We start from the raw sequence: 14,086 nt of genomic DNA, 5'->3' as shown, positions 1-14,086 counted from the left end.
ACTGATCTTCCTATTGCCCACTTGCTGAGTACTGATTGATAAATCACCAAATATAGAGATTTCCTCACTAAACCCCCAACTCAGTGTTTTAAATTTACTTGTTTTGTAGATGAAATTGGGTTTGAAATTCAAATAGTATGAAGTTTACTTTTTTCCTAATCTGTTGGAAACAATCTACTGAATATTTGAAAATATCAACACATAACAATTGTTTTCTACCTCTCATTTCCAGGCTCTTCCAAATGCCTTCCTCTTTAAGCATGCTTTATGGACTTGAGTGATAGTTGGTTAAGTCATACACAGGCCAAACAATGAAAAATTGATATTAAAATACAAATCTTATCTGATGAATAGATAGAAAACTGTTTCATTTGTAGGAAACTACAAAATCAATTGGATTACCAAATCACTAAACTTGTGGTTACAGGGATAAAAAGATATATAAGAAAATGCAAAAAACAGCTAATATTTGCTAGTATCTTACTATCTAGCTGTGAGTACTAGGAATGTACTGTATGTTACTTCATTTATGAAAAATTCTTAACAGCATTTATTAATTTTCATGTGTAACTTTACCATGCACAAAAGGCATAAGATATTTATTCATTTGTAATTTTACTATATGCAAATTTGTCTCTTACAAGACTTGGGGCTTATATGTGGTGCGGACCCAGATAATGCCCCATCTTCCACATTTCAGTGGGATTTACTCAATTTCTAGCTGCCATGGCGTACACAGTAATTTTTTTTTTTATTACTGCTTTTTGTGAAAATGACTCTAAAAGAAAGCCAAATGCTTTTATTGCCTTTCATAAAATAAATTTCGTACTAGAGAGCTATTTAGCAATTTGGGAATTTGCAAGGGTTTTTGGATCTGCTTTATTATGTCTCAGATTGTCACTGAGACAAATCTAAGTAAATCCATCATGACAGATAAAAGACTATTTTGTCTTAAAGCTTAAGGAATGAAAGCACTCTCCTATAAAATAAACTGCTATAAATACAAAGCTCATAGAAACCTAAAGCCTTTCCTCTAAGGTTTAAGCTTAAGGAAACTAGCACAAGCTAGGTCTGAAGGACTTGGCCCTTTCCTGCAACAAAGTGTGGACATCAAGGCTTAGAGCTAGAAGCCATCTGCCTTTTACAGCTCCTGCTACAAATGTGGGGATTACTTCATCAATCCCTTCCTAGTGACTAAATTAACACATACATACCATTTATGATAAAACTAATGAGATCTCCTCCTTCTTGACTGCGGATTATTTTTCTACTCTCTTTAGGAGGTAATATCACAATTTTGCTTCCCCTTTGCCCTCTTTATCTCAGATGCAGAGATTCCCTCCCAGATTCATTTTTTAAACTATGATTTAGTTACTACTGCACAGTTAAAATACGATTAACTTTTCTCAACTCATTCAGCCCCATGTTCCCAGTCCAGATGCTCATTTGGAATCATGAGTAACAGTTGTAATTCACATAGAAGTCAATTGGTCCTCTGCCTTTTTTTCAACCCAGCTGTATTATTCTATGACCTCATTTTCCAATTTCAGCCTCAGAATATATTTGATGGACAGGTGAAGCAAGTTCAGCTATAATCATGCTATATAACCTTGTCTACACCATGCTTTCTTTTTTCTTTACAATGTGAATATATATTAACAGATATGGAATCAGTGATTCCATAATCTCTGGGACAATCTACAGAAAACAGAGATGCCTAGAATAGAATCTAAAAGGTTAAAGAAAGAGTGCTTTCTCTTCTCTGGCTAGAAGATAATGCCAATTTTGTGGCAAGGCTCTGTCTAAAGGGGAATTCTGCACAGACCTCTTTGTTAAATCTCTTCATAGGCCTGTAAGGAAGATGATCAGGGAAAATATACCAGGGTTTTAATAACTGTGTCCTACTCTAGATAAACCACTATTTCAGTACTTTGTGGACCTTGCCAAATGGTTTCATAATGTAAATATTCTCTGGAGCAGTCAAATAAAAAGAAAGTGGCTATGTTTTAACCCATTATCTACTGGTAGGGATTTTGAGTATTTGGCCTATAAACACTGTTAGAAAAAAATTTAAATGCCTTATCTTAACATGAATTTTTAGACTTTTTTTCCTTACAAAATATATACAAAATCATTAGGAATTTAGAAAATATAAAGAAATAGAAATCCATAATTCCATCAACCCAATTTAGATAATTGGCCCCTACCACAAACAACATTTTAGTCATCTGTATCACTCTTAGGTTGAACAAGCAGGATTCATATAATGTACTCAAAGCAGTGTTATAGTAGTTCCCTGTTATCCATAGTTTCAGTTTTAGAGGTTTCAGATGCTCGTGGTCAAGTGCAGTCCAAAGTACACTGAATGGAAAATTGCAAAAATATTATTCCTAAGTTTTAAATTATGGGCTGTTCTGAGTAGCCTGATGACATCTCAGGCTGTCCCACTCCATCCAGCCAAGATGTGAATCGTCCCTTTGCCCAGCACATCCATGATGTATATCCTACCCTGCCCATTAGTCACTAAGCAGCCCTCTAAATTATCAGAATGACGTTGGTGGTATCACACATAATTTTTATTATAGTATATTGTTATATGCTCTATTTTATTATTAGTTATTGTTGTTCATCTCTTACTATGCCTAATTATAAATTAAACACTATCATAAGTATATATGTATAGGAAAAAGCATAGTATATGTAGGGTTTGGTACTAACTGTGGTTTCAGGCATCCACTGGGAGTCTTGGAACTTACCCTCCATGGGTAAGTGGGTCTGTTGTGCTTTGTTTCCCACTTCCCTTTTAAAACATCTGGAAAAGAACATTCTTCCCCAAACAACTAGAGGAAGAGTTCTTCTGATTATTGGTAATAAAATGTCCTCTAAGCAATTTGAATCACTTGTCTTAAGTAAGTAATTAGAATGCCTAGTCTCATATCATGATCAAATCTGTACCCTTGATTTAAAATGTTATCATTTTGCCCCTCTACCAGACTGGGGCTGTTTTTGGGGAAAGAGTATAATCTATCTTATTTCCTTCCTCATGCACTTGTGATACTTATCTATAAATTGAAGATAATAATCTGTACCTCAACACTGGTTATTGTAAAGATTAATGTGAAAATACATAAAAAAACACTTAGAAAAATATTTAACCCATATTTCTAACAATGTTATTTTTAGAAGTAACAATAAATGTAATCATTATTATATAATTCTTATAAATGTCCTCTTTATAATTTATTTGTTTGACTTATGAGGATTTTCACATATCATTAAATATTCTTTACATTGTAATTGTTGTATAGTATTCAGCTGCACAAATGTAGCACAATTTTCAGTGCTAAACTGGATGCATATATCATTTCAAATATTTTCTCACATCATTGGTAATCATTGTGTTCATCATCTCTGATTTTTTTCCCCTTTAGAATATACTGTTGAAATGGAATTATTGGGTCAAAATGATTATTTTAAGGCCTTTAATACATACTGACAAATTATCCTACAAAAAATTAGTATCAGTGTGTATTATATTTTCAAGACTATCTTAAAATTCTGGCCTATTATCTACTATCAGACATTGATTTAAGTATAAGAGCATCCTTGGAAAATAAAAAATAGGCACAGAATGTTCTCTTGGGTCCTTACAGAGCGTGCCAACAGATTTCTGGATACATTTTTTGCTCCTGGGAATTAGCTAATCTCATAAAGGTTTGAATGAGGATAAATCCAATACATCTTCAGAACCAGAGCATTCCAGGGACATAACTACACAACTACACTGATCATTCTTTTTTAATAGAAAAAGAAAATGAAGTAAGAATAAGCAGTAGTGACTCTCTATTGTGGTGGCTCATTATGAGATATTTAGATTGAACTGCTTTAATTATGTAAATGCATCTGGTGGATGAGTGTTAATAAACTTCTCTTTAAATAAAATAAATCAAAATTCTGCTTTTCCTTAGTATATTATATTTTAATTAAATTTCTGAGCACAGTCAGTAACTGTGAAGTTACAGAGTTGACAAAAATTAATCACTAAGGAGTGTAAATCAGTGAGATACTAGTCTAACATAAAGCAGATGGTAATTAGATAACAGATTAGAAGTTTCACAGATGTCGCGAGGACACTGTGGTTCTCATTTTTAGCATTCCAGATAGGTATTATGAAGGAAATGCCAATTTTTTGAAGGTCCCACAAACTCACAATATCTTAAAGGTCTTAATATAAAATTATCCATTTTGGAAAAGTTATCTTCCTGTGATACCCTATGCCTCTCTGTCTTTCCACTCTGTTGCTCTCCCTCTCTCTCTCTCTCTCTCTCTCTCTCTCTCTCTCTCACACACACACACACACACACACACACACACACACACACACACACACACACACTCTCCCTCTCTCTCTTCATGTTCTCAGATGCACATGTAACCCCAACTGAACAAAATATTCACCCTACCACCAAATAACAGCCATTGGACCAACCTTATAAAGTAGTGGCAGTTTTCCTAATTTCAGGAGTGCAATCTGATTTGTGACATTTTTCATTTTTTTAATCCTATTTAAATCATCTGCATTTCCATAACTCACATCAATGACTTCAGCCTGAAAGAGAAGACAAAGAAAAATAAAGCCCTGTCAGAAGCATTATAGCAAGTTGCCCATTTAATAACAAAATCATTCATAGTAATTCAAAAATGTTCAAGGAGAACTAATCGCTCTCTTACCCTGTCCCAATCATGACCTTTCTATTTCTATCAGGGTACAACAATTCTCCTTTGAGAAGTCACTTGAGAAAAAGGTTTAGAGTCATTTTTGCTTTGCAGTCTCTTCTAAACATATTACAAACCCAGTTTATGTCTCTAACAGACCCAGTTTGGTATATTATTACATTCATGTTTCTGGAATTTGAATCATTTTACAAGACGCTGCAAAATTAATTTCCTTAAGGTTCAACAACGATCATACTACTCTTAGATGTGAAAACAACTCAAAGATTCTCTACTGTTATCCAAATTAAGTACAAAGTTCACAATGCACAGCTGTTCAGGATGTGCACATATCCAGCTGTGAATGACAGCCCCCTGGGTTATGCAGGATACAACCTATACAACCACCTATACCACTGTGACATTCAAGACTTTAGAATATGACACCAAACAACTATTTCTGTCACATATCCCACTACTCCCCTAGAGTTATGTTTCATATCAATATTTCTCATTTTTAAAAGTCTCATTTTATTAATGTAAAAATTGTATGCCTTCTTGGAAATTTTACTGGGAATCCTATGATTTGGTGACCCCCATCCCACACTTTGAAAAGTACTGCCCTGAGGGTTCCATCCAGCATACTCCTACAGCCAAGAGGATTCCTTTTGGCTTTACTTTCTGGAATTTCTATTATTAAAATAATAGCTGTTATGCTTTCCAGTCATAAAATTATAATACTAAATGTGCTGCTTCAGGAGGGAGGACCTTCAATATGGCGGAGGTGTAAGACGTGGAGATCACCTTCCTCCCCACAAATACATCAAAAATACATCTACATGTGGAACAACTCCTACAGGACACCTACTGAATGCTGGCAGAAGACCTCAGACTTCCCCAAAGGCAAGAAACTCCCCACATACCTGGGTAGGGCAAAAGAAAAAAGGAAAAACAGAGACAAAAGAATAGGGATGGGACCCGCACCAGTGGGAGGGAGCTGTGAAGGAGGAAAGGTTTCCACACACTAGAAGCCCCTTCACTGGTGGGGAGAGGGGGTGGGCAGGGTGGGGAATCCTTGGAGCCGCAGAAGAGAGTGCAGCAACGGGTGCAGACAGCAAAGCAGAGAGATTCCTCCATAGAGGATTGGTGCCGACCAGCACTCACCAGCCTGAGAGGCTTGTCTGCTCACTTGCCAGGGCAGGTGGGGGCTGGGAGCTGAGGCTTGGGCTTCGGAGGTCAGACCCCAGGGAAAGGACTGGGGTTGGCTGCGTGAACACAGCCTGAAAGGGGCTAGTGCACCACAGCTGGCCGGGAGGGAGTCTGGGAAAAAGTCTGGAATGGCCAAAGAGGCAAGAGACCATTGTTATGGGGTGCACGAGGAGAGGAGATTCAGAGCACCACCTAAATGAGCTTCTGAGACAGGCGTGAGCTGTGGCTATCAGCACAGACACCAGAGACAGGCATGAAACGCTAAGGCTGCTGCTGCCGCCACCAAGCAGCCTGTGTGCGAGCACAGGTCACTCTCCACACCGCTCCTCCTGGGAGCCTGTGAAGCCCGCCACTGCCAGGGTCCCGTGATCCTGGGACAACTTCCTTGGGAGAACACATGGTATGCCTCAGACTGATACAACGTCACGCCGGCCTCTGCCTCTGCAGGCTTGCTCCGCATGCTGTATCCCTCCTTCCCCCCAGACTGAGTGAGCCAGAGCCCCCGAATCAGCTGCTACTTTAACCACATCCTGTCTGAGAAAAGAACAGAGGCCCTCAAGCTACCTACACACAGAGGTGGGGCCAAATTCAAAGCTGAACCCCAGGAGCTGTGCAAACAAAGAAGAGAAAGGGAAATTTCTCCATGCAGCCTCAGGGGCAGTGGATAAAATCCCCACAATCAACTTGATGTACCCTGCATCTGTGGAATACCTGAATGGACAACGAATCATCTAAAAATTGAGGTGGTGGACTTTGGGAGCAACTGTAGACTTGGGGTTTGCTGTATGAAACTGACAAGTTTCTGATTTTTATGTTTATCCTAGTTTAGTTTTTAGCACTTGTTGTCATCGGTGGATTTGTTTATTGGTTTGGTGGCTCTCTTCTTATTTTTTCTTTTTTTATTACTTTTTAAATTTTTTATATTAATACTTTTAAAAAAATATTTTATTTTGATAACTTTATTCATTTCATTTTATTTTTTTCTACCTTTTTTTTTTCTCCTTTTTCTTCTGAGCCATGTGGCTGACAGGGTCTTGGTGCTCCGGCCGGTTGTCAGGCCTGAGGCTTTGAGGTAGGAGAGCCGAGTTCAGGAGATTGGACCACCAGAGACCTCCCAGCCCCATGTAATAACAATCGGCAAGAGGTCCACCAGAGATCTCCAACTCAGTGCTAAGACCCAGCTCCACTCAACAACCACCAAGCTCCAGTGCTGGACAACTCACGCCAAACAACTAGCAACACAGGAACACAACCCCACCCATTAGCAGAGAGGCTGACTAAAATCATAATAAACTCACAGATACCACAAAACACACCACTGAACATGGTCCTGCCCACCAGAAAGACAAGATCCAGCAACATCCACCAGAACAAAGGCACAAGGCCCCTCCACCAGGAAGCCGACACAACCCACTGAACAACCTTACCCACTGGGGGCAGACACCAAAAACAATGGGAACTACAAACCTGCAGCCTAAGAAAAAGGAGACCCCATACAGTAAGTTAAGCAAAATGAGAAAACAGAGAAATACACAGCAGATGAATGAGCAAGGTAAAAACCCACCTGACCAAATAAATGAAGAGGAAATAGGCAGTCTACCTGAAAAAGAATTCAGAGTAATGATAGTAAAGATGATCCCAAATCTTGAAACTAGAATGGAGAAAATACAAGAAACGTTTAACAAGGACCTAGAAGAACTAGAGAGCAAACAAACAATGATGAACAGCACAATAAATGAAATTGAAAATTCTCTAGAAAGAATCAATAGCAGAATAACTGAGGCAGTAACACAGTAATAGAAGGGGACTTTAACACCCCACTTTCACCAATGGACAGATCAACCAAAATGAAAATAAATAAGGAAACACAAGCTTTAAGTGACACATTAAACAAGATGGACTTAATTGATATTTATAGGACATTCCATCCAAAAACAACAGAATACACTTTCTCCTCAAGTGCTTATGGAGCATTCTCCAGGATAGATCATATCCTGGGTCACAAATCAAACCTTGGTAAATTTAACAAACTTGAAATAGTATCAAGTATCTTTTCCGACCACAACGCTATGAGACTAGATATCAATTACAGGAAAAAACTGTAAAAAATACAAACACATGGAGGCGAAACAATAGGCTACTCAATAACCAAGAGATAACTGAAGAAATCAAAGAGGAAATCAAAAATACCTCCAAACAAATGACAATGAAAACATGACGACCCAAAACCTATGGGATGTAGCAAAACAGTTCTAAGAGGGAAGTTTATAGCATTACAATCCTACCTCAAGAAACAAGAAAACTCTCAAATAAACAACCTAACCTTACACCTAAAGCAATTAGAGAAAGAAGAACAAAAAAAAAAAATCCCAAAGTTAGCAGAAGGAAAGAAATCATAAAGATCAGATTAGAAATAAATGAAAAAGAATTGAAGAAGACTATAGCAAAGATCAACAAAACTAAAAGCTGGTTCTTTCAGAAGATAAACAAAATTGATAAACCATTAGCCAGACTCATCAAGAAAAAAAAGGGAGAAGACTCAAATCAACAGAATTAGAAATGAAAAAGGAGAAGTAACAACTGACACTGCAGAAATGAAAAGGATCATAAGAAATTACTTCAAGCAACTCTATGCCAATAAAGTGGACAACCTGGAAGAAATGGACAAATTCTTAGAAAAGCACAACCTTCCAAGACTGAACCAGGAAGAAATAGAAAATATAAACAGACAATCACAAGCACTGAAATTGAAAGTGTGATTAAATATCTTCCAACAAATAAAAGCCGGGGACCAGGTGGCTTCACAGGTGAATTCTATCAAATATTTAGAGAAGAGCTAACACCTATCCTTCTCAAACTCTTCCAAAATATACCAGAGGAAGGAACACTCCCAAATTCATTCTACAAGGTCACCATTACCCTGATACCATAACCAGGCAAAGATATCAAAAAAAAGAAAACTACAGGCCAATATTTCTGATGAACAAAGATGCAAAAATCCTCAACAAAATACTAGCAAACAGAATCCAAAAACACATTAAAAGGATCATGCACCATGATCAAGTGGGGTTTATCCCAGGAATGCAAGGATTCCTCAATATACGCAAATCAATCAATGTGAAACGCCATATTAACAAATTGAAGGAGGAAAACCATATGATCATCTCAATACATGCAGAAAAAGCTTTTGACAAAATTCAACATCATTTATGATAAAAAACTCTCCAGAAAGTAGGCATAGAGGGAACATACCTCAACATAAAAGAGACCGTATATGACAAACCCACAGCCAACATCGTTCTCAATGGTGAAAAACTGAAACCATTTCCACTAAGATCAGGAAGACAAGGTTGCCCACTCTCACCACTATTATTCAACATAGTTTTGGAAGTTTTAGCCACAGCAATCAGAGAAGAAATAGAAATAAAAGGAATCCAAATTGGAAAAGAAGAAGTCAAGCTGTCACTTTTTGCAGATGACATGATACTATACATAGAGAATCTTAAAGATGCTACCAGAAAACTACTAGATCTAATCAATGAATTGGGTAAAGTAGCAGGATAAAAATTAATGCACAGAAATCTCTTGTATTCCTATACACTAATGATGAAAAATTTGAAAGAGAAATTAAGGAAATACTCCCATTTACCATGGCAACAAAAAGAATAAAATACCTAGGAATAAACCTATCTAAGGAGACAAAAGACCTGTATGGAGAAAACTATAAGACACCAATAAAAGAAATTAAAGATGATACAAACAGATGGAGAGGTATACCCTGTTCCTGGATTGGAAGAATCAACATTGTGAAAATGACTATACTACCCAAAGCAATCTACAGATTCAGTGCAGTCCCTATCAAACTACCAATGGCATTTTTCACAGAACTAGAACAAAAAATGTCACAATTTGTTTGGAAACACAAAAGACCCCGAATAGCCAAAGCAATCTTGAGAAAGAAAAACGGAGCTGGAAGAATCAGGCTCCCTGACTTCAGACTATACTACAAAGCTACAGTAATCAAGATAGTATGTTAGTGGCACAAAAACAGAAATACACATCAATGGAACAGGATATAGAGCCCAAAGAGAAACCCACGCTCATATGGTCACCTTATCTTTGACAAAGGAGACAAAGATATACAATGGAGAAAAGACAGTCTCTTCAATAAGTGGTGTTGGGAAACTGGAAAGCTACTTGTAAAAGAATGAAATTAGAACACTCCCTAACACCATACACAAAAGTAAACTCAAAATGGATTAAAGACCGTAATTTAAGGCCAGACACTATAAAACTCTTAGAGGAAAACATAAGCAGAACACTCTATGACATACATCACAGAAAGATCCTTTTTGACCCAACTCCTAGAGAAATGGAAATAAAAACAAAAATAAACAAATGGGACCTAATGAAACTTAATAGATGTTGCACAGCAAAGGAAACCATAAACAAGACGAAAAGACAACCTTAAGAATGGGAGAAAATATTTGCCAACGAAACAACTGACAAAGGATTAATCTCCAAAATATACAAACAGCTCATGCAGCTCAATATCAAAAAAACAAACAATGCAATCCAAAAATGGGCAGAAGACCTAAACAGACATTTCTCCAAAGAAGATATACAGATTGACAACAAGCACATGAAAGGATGCTCACATCACTAATCACTAGAGAATTGCAAATCAAAACTACAATGAGGTATCACCTCACACCAGTCAGAATGGACATCGTCAAAAAATCTACAAATAATAAATGCTAGAAAGGGTGTGGAGAAAAGGGAACCCTCCTACACTGTTAGTGGGAATGTAAATTGATACTGCCACTATGGAGAACATTATGGAGGTCCCTTACGAAACTAACAATAGAAGTACCATATGACCCAGCAATCCCAGTACTGGGCATATACCCTGAGAAAACCATAATTGAAAAAGAGTCATGTACCACAATGTTCACTGCAGCACTATTTACAATAGCCAGGACATGGAAGCAACCTAAGGGTCCATTGTCAGAAGAATGGATAAAGAAGATGTGGCACATATATACAGTGCAATATTACTCAGCCATAAACAGAAATGAAATTGAGTTATTTGTAGTGAGGCGGATGGTCGTAGAATCTGTCATACAGAGTGAAGTAAGTCAGAAAGAGAAAAACAAATACCGTATGCTAACACATATATATGGAATCGTAAAAAAAAAAATTGGTTCTGAAGAGCCTAGGGTCAGGACAGGAATAAAGATGCAGACGTAGAGAATGGTCTTGAGGACACGGGGAGGGGGAAGGGTAAGCTGGGATGAAGTGAGAGAGTGGCATGGACATATATACACTACCAAATGTAAAACAGAGGGCTAGTGGGAAGCAGCCACATGGCACAGGGAGATCAACTCGGTGCTTTGTGACCACCTAGAGGGGTGGAATAGGGAGGGTTGGAGGGAGACGCAAGAGGGAGAGGATATGAGGATATAAGTATACGTATAGCTGATTCACTTTGTTATACAGCAGAAACTAACACAACAATGTAAGGCAATTATACTCCAATAAAGATGTTGAAAATAAATAAATGTGCTGTTTCAACGTATAGCATATCTACGTTGAGGTGTTGATAAAATGTTAGTGGTGGCAAATAGTGAAAGAATGGAGATGAAGAATTCAGACGTCTCACTTCCCACCCTTCTCAGTCAGAGCTATAACGTACCTTAGCCAATTGTATACAAAGCGCCTCCACAGAAGACTCATTTGAAGAACATGTGAATAACAAGAGATCGGTAAATCTAACTATTCAAGGAAACATTTCTGGCATGAAATATTTCCTTAGCCATTACCTTCACCTGCTTCTATAAAAACTTTACTAATACTTTAAAACCCATTTCAAATGTTACCTCCCTGAGGAATTATATTTACCTGTTGCCCAATTATATGTGAACTTATCTTTTTACTTTGATTCCCACAGTCATCTGTTTCTGCCTCTCTTAAGACTCATCTCTTTATGCATATATGTGTCTATCAGTTTCAATTTCAATTACAGGGTAATTTCCTCAGTAAAGGGTCCATCACACATCCATTCTCACCCTGGTGTCCTACATACATTGTTGGCTTATCTGTCTTGAATTGAAATGATTACAGTTTACAGTATCTCCCTAAAGTTAAGCTATACTTTCAAATGTATTTGCCAAGGAAACCTAATTGTTAAAGTTACTTGTGTCAGAATGGTTTTTGATCAAAATTTTGCTCCTATTAAAATGTGATTAAATCAGTGTCTTATTAATTTGATTTTTGAGTCTGCTGATACCATTACCATATAAATATTGATCTACAATTTTAAAGCTCTATTAAATAAATGGTCACATAATATTAATGATCGTATTGTAAAAATGAGAGAATTCATATTTTCCATTTCAACTTTCTAAGTTATCTACTAATTATGATTCACTGATAGCATCTTAAAGCGGAGATATTATTCATTTGGTTATATTAATGAACATACTTTTCATATTTAGGAGAGGTTTGGGGAAAAATCATACTGGTCTGAGAGCATGTAGGCCAGACTATGACTTTTTGTTTGTGTACATACCAGAAAAATATGGCAGTTACTAAAATACCAATTCTGTAAATGACATCAAAAATGGCAATTTCAATTAAAGAGATCTTCAACTCATCTTCCATAAATAGCATATAACAATGATTAAAGCATTTTAACATGTAAGAGGGTTCTATCCCACAAAAATATTCCCCAAAACAGGCATCATTTTATGAATTTATTTTGGTTTATGTACTTTGAGGCTATGCATTAAAAGGCAATATTTACAGAAGTCTCAATGTTCTGACAGTTTGACAGGTGATAATAAAAATTATCTACTGTCTTCAAAGGATGCTTCTGAACCAGGTCCTTTCCAAAAGTCTTTCATATTTACCTTCAAGCAAACTGAAAATCACAGATGCAAGAAAGCACATTGAACTTTTCTGAGACAAATCAATATACAATGATATGATAAAATGTCAAGCCATTTTTTCCAACCATTCTTGTTGCTACAATGAACCTCTCTTTATTGCATGTATTCTGTCACGCTAGAAAACCATCCGCTTACCAGTTGGCGTACCATGTTTAATTTATGCCCAAATATCAAGGATTAAGTCACATCTGAGTAGTCTTTGGGAAATGTCAAGTGAACAGGAATGTAGGTGCTTGTTGAACTATTTACTCTATGTGTACCAGTTTTTCCCTAACACAGAGAGGACTTCCTGACACATAGGAAAGAGTAAATGAGAGGTGCAGAGTGAAAGGAAACTAGCTCTGTTTTAATTTTTTTTTTTTTACCAGAGAGAAATATTAAGAAGTCTACACATTAATTTTTATTTAAATTTTATACGTTAATTTTTGAACAAAGAACTTAAAAAACAACAATTGTAACAGAAAATCAAATATTTATACTTTGTTAAAAAAGAAAAAGTATCGGCATGACAACAGATGGGCCACATAGAAACAGCTAAGAGGATACTGGTACCCTTTAGAAACAAACATTAAAATACAATTATCTTCTATCCACTGTAAAATATGTGATTAGAAGGAATCATAAACCAAATAATTAGCAATGACTAAAAATCAAAACATCAAAAAGTGACATTCTATAGCATCAAATGTTCTATGGAAAGTGGAGAAACTATTCTGAGAAGAAGCAACAGAAGAGAATAAACAAGAGAAATGAATAGAATTGTTATTTTCTGTAGTAAGCAAGCTAACTAAAATAAATAGAACAATCACGGAAAGTAGCCAGGTCAGAGAAGTGTTTCTGGGGCCCTCCACCTGCTGGTGGCCTGGGTTCCACGTTGAGGAACAATCCAGGGCCATGTTTCTCTTCTACCTGAGGTAGCAAAAATTATTCATGCTTATGAAATGATGTATGCCTCGAAATTTTTCAGACTTGACATTTTCAACCAAATCAATCACTCTGAACCCTCCCAGTTTTCTCTAAGAGAGATTCTGAATGTACAGAATATTTGAAAAGCCTGCTTTGACTAAAACAGTAATTTTCTACTCAAAGTCAGAAATGGTAAACCCAAGCAGTTCTCATACTGACAAAATACAGGGTTATCAGAAGTACTATTCATCCAAATACAAATTTTACTTTAGAAATTTACTACTACTTTATGTAATCTAGCTTTTGAA

At 36.7% G+C, this 14,086-nt stretch overlaps 1 protein-coding gene across 3 annotated transcripts in view; it reads right to left on the bottom strand.

Annotated features, from left to right (window-relative positions):
• Positions 1-14,086, bottom strand: part of NAALADL2 (N-acetylated alpha-linked acidic dipeptidase like 2) — a 1,542,421-nt gene that overhangs the window by 631,904 nt on the left and 896,431 nt on the right. For all 3 annotated transcript variants that reach the window (XM_036850518.1, XM_036850517.1, XM_036850516.1), the window contains one exon: positions 4,490-4,609. In XM_036850518.1, coding sequence (XP_036706413.1) covers positions 4,490-4,609 — 120 coding nt within the window. The remainder of the gene's footprint in view (positions 1-4,489; positions 4,610-14,086) is intronic.

This window comes from Balaenoptera musculus, chromosome 4 (genome assembly GCF_009873245.2).
Source record: "Balaenoptera musculus isolate JJ_BM4_2016_0621 chromosome 4, mBalMus1.pri.v3, whole genome shotgun sequence".
In the NCBI taxonomy this organism is placed as follows: domain Eukaryota; kingdom Metazoa; phylum Chordata; class Mammalia; order Artiodactyla; family Balaenopteridae; genus Balaenoptera; species Balaenoptera musculus.
Note: the sequence above shows the minus strand (reverse complement) of the source record. Positions and strands in the feature narration are given on the sequence as shown.